General features: G+C 34.6%; 1 protein-coding gene across 7 annotated transcripts; it reads left to right on the top strand.

Moving 5' to 3' along the window:
- Nucleotides 1-1,607: 1,607 nt before the first annotated feature.
- Nucleotides 1,608-14,445, top strand: LOC127836407 (15-hydroxyprostaglandin dehydrogenase [NAD(+)]-like). Of its 7 annotated transcripts, none has more exons than XM_052363029.1 (6): nucleotides 1,608-1,847; nucleotides 7,394-7,672; nucleotides 11,706-11,803; nucleotides 12,671-12,747; nucleotides 13,102-13,264; nucleotides 13,669-14,445. In XM_052363029.1, the coding sequence occupies exons 2-5, from the start codon at nucleotides 7,580-7,582 to the stop codon at nucleotides 13,176-13,178; spliced, it is 345 nt and encodes a 114-aa protein (XP_052218989.1). In that variant the 5' UTR covers nucleotides 1,608-1,847; nucleotides 7,394-7,579; the 3' UTR covers nucleotides 13,179-13,264; nucleotides 13,669-14,445. The 7 variants fall into 7 exon arrangements, with proteins under 7 accessions (XP_052218989.1, XP_052218991.1, XP_052218993.1 ...); XM_052363031.1 differs by lacking the exon at nucleotides 1,608-1,847 and adding an exon at nucleotides 4,538-4,574; XM_052363033.1 differs by lacking the exon at nucleotides 1,608-1,847 and adding an exon at nucleotides 6,471-6,548 and having other exon boundaries at nucleotides 7,482-7,672.
- Nucleotides 14,446-16,070: the final 1,625 nt, after the last annotated feature.

Here is a 16,070-nt window from a genome sequence, read left to right as displayed (position 1 = left end):
CAATCTCTTAAGAAGAAACATTATGATAATTGGTTTGGTTTATAATGTGGACAAATTGATATTCTACAGCACTCTCTATGGAATCATTAATATGACGGACTTAGTTGGGTACGAATTTTGTATAAACTTACCAGTTGATTTTCGCTCTCTCATAAATAATAATGATCATTGCCGTGGTTGTTGACACTTTTTTCTTAAGAATTAACGTAACCGACAAGCAATTCGAACTACTTCGAGCTGCATTATGTCTAACAGCTTGCTGTCATATTCATCGCAGACGCCCCATATCTCACGCGTGTATTCAAATACTGTAAGAATAAATGTACGGCATTTAGAGAGTAAGTTTTTGTAGATAATAAGTGTTTCAGAACATTTACATTTACTGTATACAGCGCTAAGTGTATTTACCATTTTGCATTTGATCTTAAATCTCCTATATGTTTTTGATTATCAGACGGTGGCAAAAATTATTTTGAAAACACATCACATCGCATCAGATAGTAAATTAGATATAACACAAATGAAGGTTTTGATGGACTAAAAAAGACCCGCTATTGCTCGGACCAATATCTTATAAAATTTCTGTATTGCATTTATACATACGCATCTGTTTTATCGACTCACTTTCACGGGTTCTTGGGTTTCGGCATGCTTTGTACAGATGGGAAATGTGAAACAATAATTCCTTAAATTATTTGTCAAGTTGGTCGAAGAAAGATTAATACTGACTTAGGTTGATATGCGTCACAAAGAAGATCCCGTATATATTTTAGTTCTTATAAGTTTGGCATGTACCTGTGTAATATGGGAGCTTGTAAATTTATTTGAAGCTATCGTACATTCATGTCAAACTTGTGTTATTCTTCATCGGCTAGGAGGCACTGGCGTTTTAACAAAATTTAAGTGATTATGTTTCAAACACATATTATCACTCATATTTCAGATACCGAAGGAGGCGAATAACAATACAATTTAAGTTTTGAATAAATGAATCGCATCATAATTCGTTAATACCATTAAAGTTTATTAAATAAATGTTGAAATCAGATGATGCTATCAAATTAAATTCACGTTAAATAGGAAGTTGATGTTTGTCTCTGGCGCTCAGTGCATTTCTTTTTTTTTATTTAAATACAAGCCTTAACTGTATAATGTGTATTTATACAGGAAAAAAATTACACATTATATAAAACATCGTTTCGTCTCAAGATTTAGTTACGTTTAGTGAGCAAATCGTTAGCGGCACAGTTTGCTGTGCATAATAAATGTATGGATTCAATTATGCATTAGGTATATTAGTGAAATTAACAATTGATGTCTTTCACGATTTTAGGGTAAACAGGTTTAGAGACATACATTTCAAACATCTCAAAATATCTGATTGGTGAAATATTCTGAAATATGCGTTCTGTAAATCCGTATTCCAGTGTATGTCACAAATTCATGGGAATGAAGTTTCCAGATACGAGGTTATCGCAGAGTCTCCGATAATTTAGAGAGAATGTTTATAACACCCTTATAGATACGCATGTGTGATGGCCTTTGTACACAATTCCAAAGGCGTTTGGGTCTTATCTCTAGTTGTAAGACTTGTTTTCTGAGAACCCTACCGATGTTTAGTGCTGTTTTGTAGATAAACCTCATGGCGAAAAAATATGAGCAAGTCTACAAATATATCTCTGCAAATATATCACTACAGGATACTAAGAACTTGCTTATTAGATGCTGGTTATCTAATGTTTATTAATCGACAAGCGGTGTTTTACTTTGGACTTTTTGTGTACTGCTAAATTTAAAATCAACAAAAACGGATTTTAATAATGAAAATAAGGTTTTAATATACCAAGGTTTGTACTGCATTAATATCATCGGGCATGAGAATTGCCAAACATAGCATATGTATATCTTTTCTTTCTAAGTAATTAAAAATTAAAAATATGTATTTTCATGATCATTTATATAAATACTATTTACATGTTTTATTTTGTTGAATGCACGTGTACGCGTCAATCTTATTCTCAAAAATAAATTTATTTTTCATAATTTTGTATGAAATGCAAGCAAGTAATGTGCTTGTATATTTTATTGCATGGTTCACTTCGGTAAATCATTAAGTTGCATGGTTCCCTCCAGTAAATCATTATGTCAGTTTAAAAGTCAATAGCAACTGAAAATATTTTTACTGAATAGTTCCTGTCAAATAATTATTTACTTTTAAAATTTCTATCAATTACTTTAGATGGACTCTAATACTGATTACCTACCGATAATTATGGAAGAGCATAATTATATATATATATACAATATCTTTACCACATCTCAATATCTTATCTCTGTGTCGAAACAGTGTCGTGTCAACAACATTCAGACAGCTGCCATAAGTACGAAACTTGTTTTTCCGTAGTTTCTCAATCGCTAACACTTACTTTAATATTATCCGTGGACAAAATGGTTTAAAATAAGAATTCTAAATAATGCGACTTATTCCAAATACATATATCATGTTAACATAGCTTATAAAACAGTATTAGGGGGTCATTTAAAGAAATAATTGATTCTTTTTCTCTCAATTCTAGTCTTCAATATATGTTCGTGTACAAAGAGAAATGTAAAAATTTACAGTTTTTTAATTCTACTCTCACTTATATATTGTAATATACCACAATGCACAATATCTGATAATGCATGGAACATCTAAATTCTCGCCGGATTCTTAGGAAACAAGTTGAACTTAGTGTTGTGAATTGTTCCACAAGTTATGCAATTACATTATTACCATTTCCGACGTCTTTGTTAATTTATTCAAAATTGAAAAACTGCAGCGAGTCTTGAGGAAACATATTGGTTTATATTGTGAATAAATACCGACAAATTGGTTATTAGCGCTCTTAATGCGTGCTAATTGTATTATATACCAACTCAAATGTGTTCGTGATTTATGTTGGTTCAGATTGAGTTTATCTCATTTCATATGCAAATGTAGCCGTTATTACGTGTCATATATGAGAAAGTGTAATTTGGTTTCTTTCTAGTTTCTGTTTTGGTGTAAGTCCAACTACATGTATCCTTCATTTAACGGGATTGCCGGCTTAGTATCATCTTAAAAAAACTTTAAATTATTCTTGACAATTAATGCCATCGTGGCGGGGAAAGGTCTACAGAATAACGTTTGTTTGTTAACCCGGTACCTTTCCTGTCAAGATATTCACATATGTTCATGCAATGTCACGCCAATACGTAAATAAACAGACGAGAACTTTTCGCTTAGTGGTTTGGCGAGTTTCGAATACTGAATTGGCGGTGTGCAATTGTGCATTAACCTGTTCAATTACTTTATATTATTCGCAGTTAAAATAAATGCTTAAACTTTGTCTTTTGCACCAATCAATAATGTTTAAGTAGTGGTATCAATTCGTGGTACATATCACTTCCGCCTCATCAATAATATAAATATCAACATTTTGAATCAGTAAAAGTTACACTTACACTTTATATGGAAGAAATTTACGCTATGATAATGGATTATTTCTTGCAACAATTCTAGCAAGATAGCTCCATTGTTCTTTATACACGTTTTTTGAGTTTTTAGAAACGTGTGTTGTTAGTTGCTCTACTAATTATAAAGTTACTTCGATTGCAATGTATAACATATTATGTCCACCATATATGTGTGAAAACACCTCCGAGAATTATGCATTACTGAAACCCAATTGTACACATTATAAATCATGTGCAAATAAAATAAATGTGCCTGTTGTCGCTGTTGGTGAAGTTTTAATATAATTAACACGTCATATATACACGTATAATTAACAGCAAAATGTATAGTTGAAGAAACACTTACCTCGACAACTTAAATCCGATGTTTATAATAACAAAATAACAACGATGAAGCTATTCCGTCCTTTTTGTTATTCCATCTGTTATTTTATATTGATTTTAAATCACACTTTTTTAACGATTGCATCGAATGCTAACCACTTTCACACAAAAAAAACGATATATGAAATCGAATGACTTGTCGGAGCGAAAAACTGACGAATTAATGTATCTTGCGATTAACATTCACACCATTGTCAATTGTATGTTAAATGAAGTTTTAAATGATTCTTGTTATTAACTTTTTGATTATGATAACATTGGCGTGGCATACATTTTCCCATTTAGGATTATGTTTTTAATTGAACGTCCCGCTCTTAAGCCGTATGTTTTTTCTTAATAATTTGACTTTTTAAATATTCTGAAGATTCCATTGAACATTTTCATAGTCAACCTCCGAAACTGGTCTAGTCAACTTTGAGCATAAAACATTGTAATATATACACTGGATAAAATGTACCAGACACTTAATTAAACATATAATATATTATTACAGTAATGTCCCAAGATCGTCATAACATACTATGTATGGTCATTTTTATGGATACACCCATGTTGTAGTCTATTTTGCAAAACATAGTATCGTGGTGTATGTCACAGCGAACTCCTGTAAATGATGTAACAAAAGCAGTTAGCATGGTAATTACCTTGTAGCTTTACTTAAATCATGATAATAATTATCTTAAATCTACAAGGTTTGTACAACATTAATACCATAAGCAATGACATCAACCCCATATGTATATATGGTATTTCTTAGTGAATTAAACGTATAACTACATTGTATATTATTATGTATCATTATGATTATTTCTAGAAGTAATAATTATATTTATTTTGTTGCTTGCACGTTTTTGTATCTTCGTTACTATTTTTCGTAAAAATCGAGTTATTGTTCATTTACAAATATTAATGAAAGGCAACGGGAAATAATGTACGTTGTGTTTGTAATATATGGCCAGCTAAGGTAAATAATTGAGCTAGTTAAAATGTAACTGGCAAATAAAAAATTCGGTTAACTGAATAAATTCGGGCAAATAATTGTCGACCTTTGTATTGAATCAATAACGCTATCTAAACACTATAAATGAATATCTACCGGTATTTATGGAAACAATGCACTTTGTTTACACAACATGGTCTTGCCAACGGCATTCAGACATCTGCCATAATTACGACAGTTTTTTCCAATGGTACTTGTTTAGCTAACAATAACTTGAAAATTATCCGATGACGAAAAGGGGTTTCAAAACCTCTTTGTTGTACCCAATTCACACATCATAAACGGTAGTTTGCTAGGATATGACGAAACACTTTAAACACTTGTAATACGTGTGCTGAGAGAGCAGCAACATAACTGTGTTAGATCTGCCATTGGAATAAACAGACATACCGGTAAAGCGATATTGCTACATTTGCAATTGGGAATTCTATTGGTGTTATGAAAGACGACAGAACTTACGAGAACCGTAATATTTTATTTGCATCGGAATTTTTGAAAACTTTTTTAATTGCAATTTAAATCCATTGCATACAGAGTTCTTAGCTAATTTTTCATGTGCTTACGGCTAACGAAGAAACTCCAGACACCTTATAATAAGAGAAATCATTGGTTACTTCTTTCGCAACAGAACATATATATGCATTAAATGATCAAAACTGGAATCGCCGCTTTGGAACAGTCAATTCAACGCATTGGTTGTTTAACCTGTTTGAGGCCTAGTCGAACCTCAAACTTATCCTTACGGAATAACAAACTAAACGCGCGTATAAAACGACCTCAACCAAATGTACCAATCCAATCCAATCCAAATAGTCGATGAAAACACAAATACGAAAATTTAACGCGTGATTCGAATACTAAAACCTTGTATTAGTACAGCCAGGTCGTAATATATCGGAAATCTATTAAAGGGTAAGATTTAAATTGAATAGTATACAAACAAATATGGTCCATCTAAAGAAGACATTAAACTATCAAGCCTTAATTCATACGTATTGAAGTGATTTCAAGGGATTTAAATGAAACTTCCTCTATGTTACAGTATTTTTAGACAAAGTGTGGGGCATAAAAAACATAACTCTTTTTTATAAGTTTTTTTCCGTGTGCATAATGTTATTGTGATAAGCATAACTATTAGAATAACATTCATGTTTATGAGAATTCCTTAATCAATTTAGCATATATATTGATATGTTTGTGTGTTTCAATATAAAAACAAACTTCTTTGTTCTCCCCAACTCCGTACGTAAAGGTCATAGTGTCAAAGCAATACTTCGGGCGTGTCCTTGTTTTTGATACAATCCGGAAGAAACTTTTGAGCAAAACTATAAATAGCTAAACACTGTAAAAACTCTGTTTAACCACTTATTAGGAATTAAAAATTGTGTTTAAGTCTATGCTAGTTTAAAATCATGTTTCTGTGGGACCGTTTTCGCTGAGTCACACTAAGATTTTACTAATGCCATAGACCGCAAATGGTTGTTTGACAGGTATATAGCAAGCACTTGACTGTGCGGTTAACAAGCTGGTTATTCAAATTATTGGATTTAGACGAAGCGTTTAATTTGTATGATATAGATAATGTTAGGAACTTGTGCAAATTAAATACCATCCGATTTCAATCTCATAACACGGCCAGTTGTACAGATAAGCGTTTTAAATACAGGTGATATCGGGATATTGTTTCAGTGTGTGTGTTCATTTCCCGTATTGTAATATAGAACAAATTTGAGAGATTTGTTAAAATAACGTGCTAGATATTTTACTTCAATGTTTAATTATTTTAATATATTTTTAATAACCTTTTATTTATTTTCGGATGTTTTAAAAGGTAATACAGATTTTGCGTTTACGTGTAATTTGCTTATTAACATACAACTTAATATGTTTAGTCTTTGTATGAGTATTTAAATTGCACTTTTTCGTTCAGAAGTTTCTCAACTTTTTTTGCCCTACATTGAAGAAGGTTTCTTTATTAATATTTTAACACAGAGAATATATAAATATTTATAACAAACTATACATCTTACAGCAAATAATAATAATGTATGTGTATCAAGATCAATACGTTACATGCATCTTAAACATACAAATGGTATGAACGTTTGAGAGAAAACGAATTGATCACACTTTTAAATTCTTACGTTCCGTCTTATTGAAAGGAACAAGAACAATCAGACTAACGGAACAAACGCCGAGTTTATGAAAGTAATAATACTTGTTTTCATGTCTTCACATCGGCCAATGCTTTTCGTTTGATAGACACGACTATGAGAGATGCTTCCTGGAGAGCGCGTTCAATTGTGATATAGAACAGAATCCGAAAGAACGCTAGTTTCACATCCGCGCGCCTGCCGTCTGGAAGTGCTGAAGTTCTTGGCTGTTTAATATTGATTGATATTGTGGTTTTAATGAGATTCGTGTAGAAGAATACTATTACTTTAAATTAATTCGTGTTTTTTTCTCATGATAATAAATGAATCAATGACCACCGTTCTAAATCATTTTCAGCGCAAATACGTAAAATCGGAACGAAAGGATATTCGACGAGGATACAGTCATATACGGATTTTCTATCCGCGCTGTCGTTTGCTTGCAGAACCAGGTTGAAACTGTCTCAGAGCGCCTTACAACTGGGTCTGAGACACGAAAGTCACGTGCGGGATCACGTCGTCTGCTATTCCGGTGGACCGCAGAATGCACCTGGTGGGCAAGGTGGCGTTGGTGACGGGCGGTGCCTCGGGAATGGGACGTGGCTTCGCTGAGGCGCTTCTAAAAGCTGCAGCTAAGGTTGACTTTTTTTCTTTACAACGTATTTAACGGTACTCATTAAAATTTAGTTTTTTTGTTCAATCACATGAGGTACATATAAACATTAAATAAATCTACGGGTTTATGTGTGTTATTCAGACTAAGTTGACCCAAAATCTATTGAGGAGATGTGAGTTACCGTGTAACACACTGGCATGGCAATAAACTGTTATGTTTACCCTGGTTTCAGTTCAGTTCGAATTATATCTATCAAAATATAACTATTAAGTCAAAGCTATTCGTGTAGTGTATAAATTAAATGGAATATTAAATAACAAATTAAAGCAATATTATTTTTGACAGAAGTTAGGTGAAATGTAAGTCGTTGATGTCGAGTTTTATCTTGTAGAAAGTTGAATAATATATGTTCATCTTTATTATTATTGTTGATATCTAGTGACTTTGACAAGTGTTACCGCTCCTGTTTAACATAATGATAAATATACAGTGTGATATACAGAATTTCTAAACGGGTGTTTACTTTTGGAAAAATAAGCAAAATATAGAATTGGTTTGCCTGGCATAACATCAGCAAAAACTGCATAGTTTAAACAATATTATCCTTTCTGTCAAGGCATTTGAGGTAAGCTTGTGTGTATATACCATAATATTTTATGTTTTAGGTTAATTTGTTTTCTGATTAAAATAATGTTCTTTCAACAATCGCATGCCCGGGCCCCCGCAGCTGGCTGTCGAGTAAGGATGAAAGGGCCCACGGTACACATTTCCTCAATACATAAGGGCTGACGTGTTTTTTATGTCCCTGATAAACAAGGGGATTGGCGCTCGCCAAGTGGAGATAAGCCCCTATGCAATGTTTTCTTATCGCATTGTACACACATCCCAAATCAGTCAATTACCCATTGAGATCTTTAATTGATTGGCTAAGGAAAGAGAAGCAGCTCATAGAAGCAACTGATACAGGAGGTCGTAAAACAAATAATGTTCAAAGTGATAAGTGATATTGATAATCGCCATTATTTGAACCGGTAAGTTTCTTTGTTCAAGTCCAAGGCCCATAACTTCGCCAAAATCAAGGGACCGGAACGCAACTCATACTCCATCTGCTAGTTATGTAGGTAGACTAACACACAAAATAGCAGATCAATATCTTAAAGCGTTTTGAAAATTAGTCTGGAAAATCAATGCCAGAAGGACAGACGGATAGACGGACGGACAGTCTTACTGCTATATGCAACACTACCGGGGGTCATCAACACCAGCTCAATATCTTAAAAGTTGCGTACAAAAACTCCGGATAATGGTTGTTACATAAAAAATAAGTACAAAGCCCATAACTTCGCGAAATATCAATGGACCGGAACGCAACTAATACTACATCGGTAAGTAAAGTAGGTAGACTCACACACCAAATAGCAGGTCAATAATTATCTTCAAGCGTTTTGAAAATAAGTCTGGGAAATGAAATCCGGACAGACAGACGGACAGTCCGACCGCTATATGCCACCCTACCGGGGTCATCAAATTCCAGCTCGATATCGGACGGAGTTGCATAAAATGTACTCCGAAAAACGATTATAATAAAAAAAAGTACAAGGCTCATAACTTCGTCAAAAATCAATGGCCCGGAACGAATTTCACCCTTCATCTGTAGGTCATGTAGGTTGACTTTCAAACCAAGATCATCTCAATTTAAAACGTTTGAGGAGGTTTGAATTCAAAGAGAAGATACTATTATGGTTATTTGTCAGTCATACTTGATGATACATTTCTGAATAAAAGTTTTTGATTGTCAAAGTTTGCCTTTCTTCTTCACCAAAGATAATACCTTTATGAAATCTAAAGCTTTAAACATTGGTGTGAATTTCACACCAATCTTTAAAGCTTTAGACTTCAGTAAGGTGCTTAATTACTTGGTATATTCCATACATTTATATCACAAAATAGTTTTTTAAGCAATACAATTCATTTTTAAAAGTTCCAAATTAAAAAAAAACACATCTCGCACCCTTCCCGGTCAAAAATTCCTGCAAACGGCCCTGAATCGTTTGTTCATCTTAACTCTTAAATTTATTTACAAAATATTGATTGGTCATTTTAGAAATTATATCCATATGTGAAAACTCGATACCTGATAAACGATAGGACTTAACTCTTTGACTTTTTATCTGCTATGTTACTTTTGAATAAACATAAATAGTTGATGAATACTTCTTTAAAGTACGAAAGTCCAATATTCAATTATAAGCAAAATACACCATAAGCACCGTTCCTTTAATCCGATTGAAATTATCGCTGATTGGGTATTACTGCATACTTCGTACTTTGGCGTATACAAAATTGTGTGTTTCCATTAAAACGAACGACCCTACATTTAATCACAGTACTTCGCAAAATTAAGTCTTACATGTAAGGAAGAAATTTAGCATGGCCTTTTGGAAAGTTTTGTCATTAAACATCCTAATTAAGGTGGGAAATAACTTGCTTACAGTATAGTATAAAAGGCAACGAAAAAATGCCCGAAATTCCGAGTTTTTTTTAAATGTTAGTGAAAAAAAGCTTTTGTTTGGCCTTAGTTAGCTTTTATATTACAAGCTTTGAAGTAAGATACATTTATTGCGGTCTTATTTTAACTTCGGGTTTAGTCTTTGAGAATAATAAATCACAATACTGAACAAAAGACGCTTTAACAATTTATAAACAGAAAGATTAAGCTTTATGTAAACACATCTTCAGAGATAAACTACGAGAACAATTGATTTACATTGATTTACCTGGAGGTCTCGGGTTCAATCTCCAACGTGGGAGCGTTCTTTAGATCCCCCCCCCCCCAGACACAAAGTACTGGTTGTAGGCTTTCGTAAGTTTACATTCTGTAATTATTACTCTTTTACTCATTTATTGTACATCAGTTATCTACTGAATATATTTTTTCAGGATTTTTTTTTATACATTTGTCTTCCGTGAGCAGAAATTCGATGAATTGCACATGTATGTCACTATCTAGAGTCGACATGTGTTCATTATTGATTCGCTCAATTCACAGGATATTGCCGCGAGCGGATAGCTCTGTATAAATAACATTATAAATCATATTAACTTCTCCGCTCGATGATCATCATGAATTTGCGGAAGAATATCAATATACTTCATGTAAGTGTATCCATGCAAGGCACAGTAAAATATTGAGCGATGAATGTTGTGAATAACATTGTTAGTGTAGTTTTGTAAATATGTAGAAATTTATTTTCTATTATATATTTTAACTTCACGGTACTTCATGCTAACGTGTAAAGACATAAAAAGGTCATAAATAATCGTGAAACGTTTTTTTCTGACCCCGAATCGATCCCGGGGCCTAATGATCAAACGTATATTGCTGTAATCAATCGGCCATTGATTCTTGCATATTTGAGGCTTGCGTTAAACAGCATACAAGAAATTCACACGTGGCCATCAAATTGAAAGGAAAAAAAATCAAACATTTACATCGGTAAGGTCTTTGATGCAGGTCTGTTCCAAAATGTGGAAACGGACGAAAAGTGGGAATAAACTGTGGATGTTAACATGGTGAGATGTTGTGATGGTTGACTCTTGATTTATTGTTAACTAAACATGCTATTATAAGATGTTGTTGGAACTTGTTTATTGCTATCCTTATATCTGTCGGTTGGATCGTGTGTACACAATTTTCTATCTCGCCCTTACGTTGTCGAGTGTACAAACACATCTAGGACAGCTGGATAACCAGTACACAATGTAAACACTAATGTCGGTAACTGGCAAGTGCCCCTCTTGAATCTGATGTAGGGGGGTCTTATATAGGATTTCATGACTTATCCCTTCATAAGTTATATGGCCGGGCATGAGATCGAACCTGCACTGTTCGGTTTTCTAGTCCAGCGTTACATGATAAGACCTAGCCAGAGGAGTCGAAATGTAAAAAAATATATTTTTACTTCGGCTAATAGCTTTAAACACTATTAAGCTTTTGACAATGATTATGAAACATGGTTGACACCAAACTGATTACTCCTTGTACATCCGACAGAAGGGGACCCTACGTGGACTGCGACTCGCCATGTACTACCTCAGTGTGGATCACGAAGGCCGCGGGGGGCTGCATTGTCAACGTGGCCAGCATGGCGGGTAAGCGTGGCCAGAATGGCGGGAAAGCGTGGCTAGTATGGCGGGTAAGCATGGCCAATATGGAGGGTAAGCGTGGCCAGTATGGCGGGAAAGCGTGGCCAGTATGGCGGTTAGCGTGGCCAGTATGGCGGGTAAGCGTGGCCAATATGGAGGGTAAGCGTGGCCAGTATGGCTGGAAAGCGTGGCCAGTATGGCGGTTAGCGTGGCCAGTATGGCGGTTAAGCTCGGCCAGTATGGCGGGAAAGCGTGGCCAGTATGGCGGGTAAGCGTGGCCAGTATGCAGGGTAAGCGTGGTCAGTATGGCGGGAAAGCGTGGCCAGTATGACGGTTAGCGTGGCCAGTATGGTGGTTAAGCGTCGTAGACATGGCCAGTATGGCGGGTAAGCGTGACCAGTATGGTGGAAACACGTGGCAAGTATGGCGGTTAAGTGTCGTCAACGTGACCAGTAGGGCGGGTAAGCGTGGCCAGTAGGGCGGGTATGCGTCGTCAACGTGGCCAGTATGGCGGGTATGCGTCAACTGTGCCAGTATGGCGGGTAAGCGACCAGTATGGCGGTAAGCGCCCGTCAGTGGACATGAACGGGAAATTACATGATTATGATTTACTGCACACTATGACTTCATTTTGCAACAATTTACCTATATTTGGAGATTTCTCCTTGGTCAAATAAAAAATAATGAGAGGAAAGTTATTATTTCGTTTTATTACGAGTAAATGGATACTTAATAGAGTATCAACGGTGGAAAATCAAATATTCCGTATGTCACTTCAATGGTACCGTAGTACACCAGAAATGTCAACAGGTTTTAGCCATTACACTGAGAAAAATTGATGACTGCTTTAATACGTGTTCTTTTTTGATACAGGTTTGAATTCGAACCCATTCTCGCCTGTGTACGGCTGCACGAAGGCAGGAATCATTCACGTTACGCGATGTTATGCAGTAAGTCAAAAAACACTATTTATATCTATTTTGATAACACAAAACACAAAATATGTTACCAGTTTCATTGTCCTGAGGAAAGGGACAAACTATTTCGATCTAGTTTGAGGAATACGTGACATCAACCAATTGTAGTTCAAAACGTTTTTGTGTAAATTAACGTACATTCGGATAGATCCCGCCAACATTTATTGTCGAGTAGAAATATTTGAAAATTTTGTGTAAACAAACGTAAATATAACTTTTTGTTTCTCTTAAGATATTAGCATACTATTTTGAGTTTCCCCAGTGCACGAATAAACAAACATCTTTATTAAGGATGCAACGCACAAATAAAGAAACATCTTTACTAAGGTATCCGAGGCGGCCAAGAAGTCAAACATCCGACTCAACGTGCTGTGTCCGGCGTTCGTAGACACGCCCATGTTTAGACGGATGGCGGAAAGGACGCTTCCCAGACTATCGGCGGGGACCAGACAGCGGTGAACGCGTTCATTGAGCGCATTTGAGTACTCAGGTACTGTTCACATGAAATTGGTTTGCGCGCCGATTTGGCATTTTGCCAAATTACATAAAAAGTGTGAGAGAGATCTGCATATGTTTATGTTATTTTATTTTGACGAGAGTAATTTTGTGGCAAACAGTTTTTGCACATGTGTATAATATCACAGCAAATTGATCTGCATATTTTTCTACGGCCAAAAAACGAAAGAAAAAATGTTATCCGCTGTGTACGTCCGTCTGAATTATAATCTTCAGGAACAGATGTTTCGGGTTTTGTGAAACGAATTTCGTCGATAGTTTTTTTGGTAATATCTATCTCATTCCTACTGATGCAGTAAACACTGCTAACATTTAGAAAATTGCTTATGAATAAAACACTTATTGTAAATGTGACGGTTGTTAGTTTTCATGTTTCAGCACAGAAGATGTGTCGGCGGCATTAATTGACATTCTCACGGATGAAACGAGAAACGGGTTGATTTTGCATTGAACGCGAAGAACGTTTACAGCCCGCTTACCGTACAAGACGTGTAACATAATTTCACGATCGTGTAACGGAACAAATCGCATACTAAACAGCGGCAGTGCAATCGAGCAGCGGATTTACGTACCGTTTATTAGACAGAACCTATTGTTGCGTACAACTGCAAAGTGGACGTGTAACAGAACAATGAGATAAGAAGGCAATTGAAAACCGGACGTATTCAAAACATCGGTTCTACAGTCGTTGGGGAATATAATAACATTCTGCCCTTGCTGTTAATTTGTACATGTGTATAACATTCGTGTACAGGGGAAGTCATTCAACTTAAGCGAATAATGACAGCTCGCATATGATGACCGTTATGACCGCGAAATCAAAGATGGCGTCCATAAAACCAGGTCACAACATGCACTCAAATCCAAAAACAGAAACTTGACAAGTAGGCGAGAAGGTTGAGAAGGATCCACATTGTTATAGTATTACTATCAATATCTCGTTAATTGAAAGTAAAAGCACACACTATGTGCCAACCGGCAGGGCTGAATAAAATACGAGTGTTAGTTTTTAATATATGATATATTGTATGTAGCCTTTGACCATTATTTGTGTGTTTACAGAGTTCATGAATTCATATTGTACAGAAAGAACATAGCGTTTTATGAAAATCTACCGGTATGTGCATGTAAAATGTATTGAACAAAACATAACAATTTGCGAGTCTTGCTTTTATATTTCAATGTGTTCAATGCAAATGTCAACAGTAAGTAACTTTATATACCCTTTTGATTTGTACATTAATGTATAAGTTCTCTCGTTTTTAAACTGTTCATTTAATTGCCATTAGTTATAAGTAATTGTTTTGGAATTGATTAATCATTGTATGTGAATATTGTATTCTTACACATTTGTTAAAGCCACACATCTTGAAATAAACTACATGGCAGAGTAAATTTAAGTATAAAATAGAAACATATTGTCGCTATGCCAATTAGAATATATCGGGTGGTTACAATGTAGATATCCGTCTATTTTGCCCTTTAAAACTTAAAAATAATCGCGTTTGTCGAAATGGACGTATACGTCTAGAAATCATGCTTTCGGTTTTAAAAGCGGAACCGTTTGAAAAATAATAAATTACTTGCTAACAAGGCTATATATTTAATTTTATCTATGCCAATTAGAATATATATTGTAGTCACAAGGTAGAAATCAGTCTATTTGTGCTTTAAAACTTAAAAATAATCGCGTTGTCGAAATATACGTATACGTATAGAAATCCTACTTTCGGTTTAACCATAATAATAAAAATAATTTCTAACTAGGCTATAGATTAAATGAAAGTTTTGTACACTTTCAAATTGCATCTAAATGTATTGAATCACATGCATTTCATTTCAAGGTGTGTGGCTTTAAAAGAAATAACTTCAATAGTACACACTCCTATATAAATGACTGTTTTAAAGAAAGAAATAGGTGCATTAACGATTTCTTAGTTCGGAAAAGCTTAACTTATGTTTATACAATTTTAAGACAACAACAAAATAAAAACAAGTAATGAACCAAAGCAATTTAAGATAGTATGTCTTCTTCAAGAACCCGAGGCGAACTTCGTTAAGTCTTAACTTTAAAAGGGATTTGTTAAAATATTTTGGCATTTTTTGTGTATATTATCATTAACTTTTTTAAGTTGATAAATGTAAACATCAGAATAAATGAGCCCGACTATAAAACATAAATATAATTTAAGAAAAATAAATACTCTGAGGCTGAATGACGGGCTTTTTGATTGAAAAATTATCTTCTTAATCACTCGGCTATTTGAGCTTAAACGTGATATCATGCAGTTTATAATTCTATAACCAAGCCGCGTATTGTCACAAATTATAAGGAATACCAAACAAATCCCCAAATTACTCAATCGATTTACTATTTAAGGTCTAGTACCCAATATATGCTTTTGAAAAAAAAGTCAAACGATTTATTACATTCGCGCGTTGAAAAATGGTCACATTTTTCAGTAACGTCTTAACGATTTGATAATTTCCGATGTTGCTTATTCGTGAACAAAAATGTATGTAGGCTTTGATTGTACGCTAGAGGAGTTATATCGCTCCCTGATGTACAATCTTCCTCTATTTCTTGATTTTTTGGCAAAAACGTTCATTTCGACAATCTGTGGAAAAGTCCTTTTAAAGGTTCTCGCGTTTTGCAATGCACTGTGGTTTTTTGTTTCTTGACATTTTCAATTAATTAAAACAAACGTCTCTTAGTGGCACTTCAACGCCCGAAGACACATATCGTAATAGGATTACCATGACCTGCGTTTGTGAAACAC

This window comes from Dreissena polymorpha, chromosome 6 (genome assembly GCF_020536995.1).
Source record: "Dreissena polymorpha isolate Duluth1 chromosome 6, UMN_Dpol_1.0, whole genome shotgun sequence".
Lineage (NCBI taxonomy): Eukaryota > Metazoa > Mollusca > Bivalvia > Myida > Dreissenidae > Dreissena > Dreissena polymorpha.
This window is presented reverse-complemented; position numbering and strand designations above follow the sequence as displayed.

Excerpts from the sequence above, each read along its gene's own strand:
- LOC127836407 (XM_052363026.1), top strand. The coding sequence starts at position 11,665 with ATGGTTGACACCAAACTGATTACTCCTTGTACATCCGACAGAAGGGGA. Across the intron at positions 11,804-12,670 it reads CAACGTGGCCAGCATGGCGG|GTTTGAATTCGAACCCATTC; the intron begins GTAAGCGTGGCC and ends TTTTTGATACAG. Across the intron at positions 12,748-13,101 it reads ACGTTACGCGATGTTATGCA|GTATCCGAGGCGGCCAAGAA; the intron begins GTAAGTCAAAAA and ends ATCTTTACTAAG.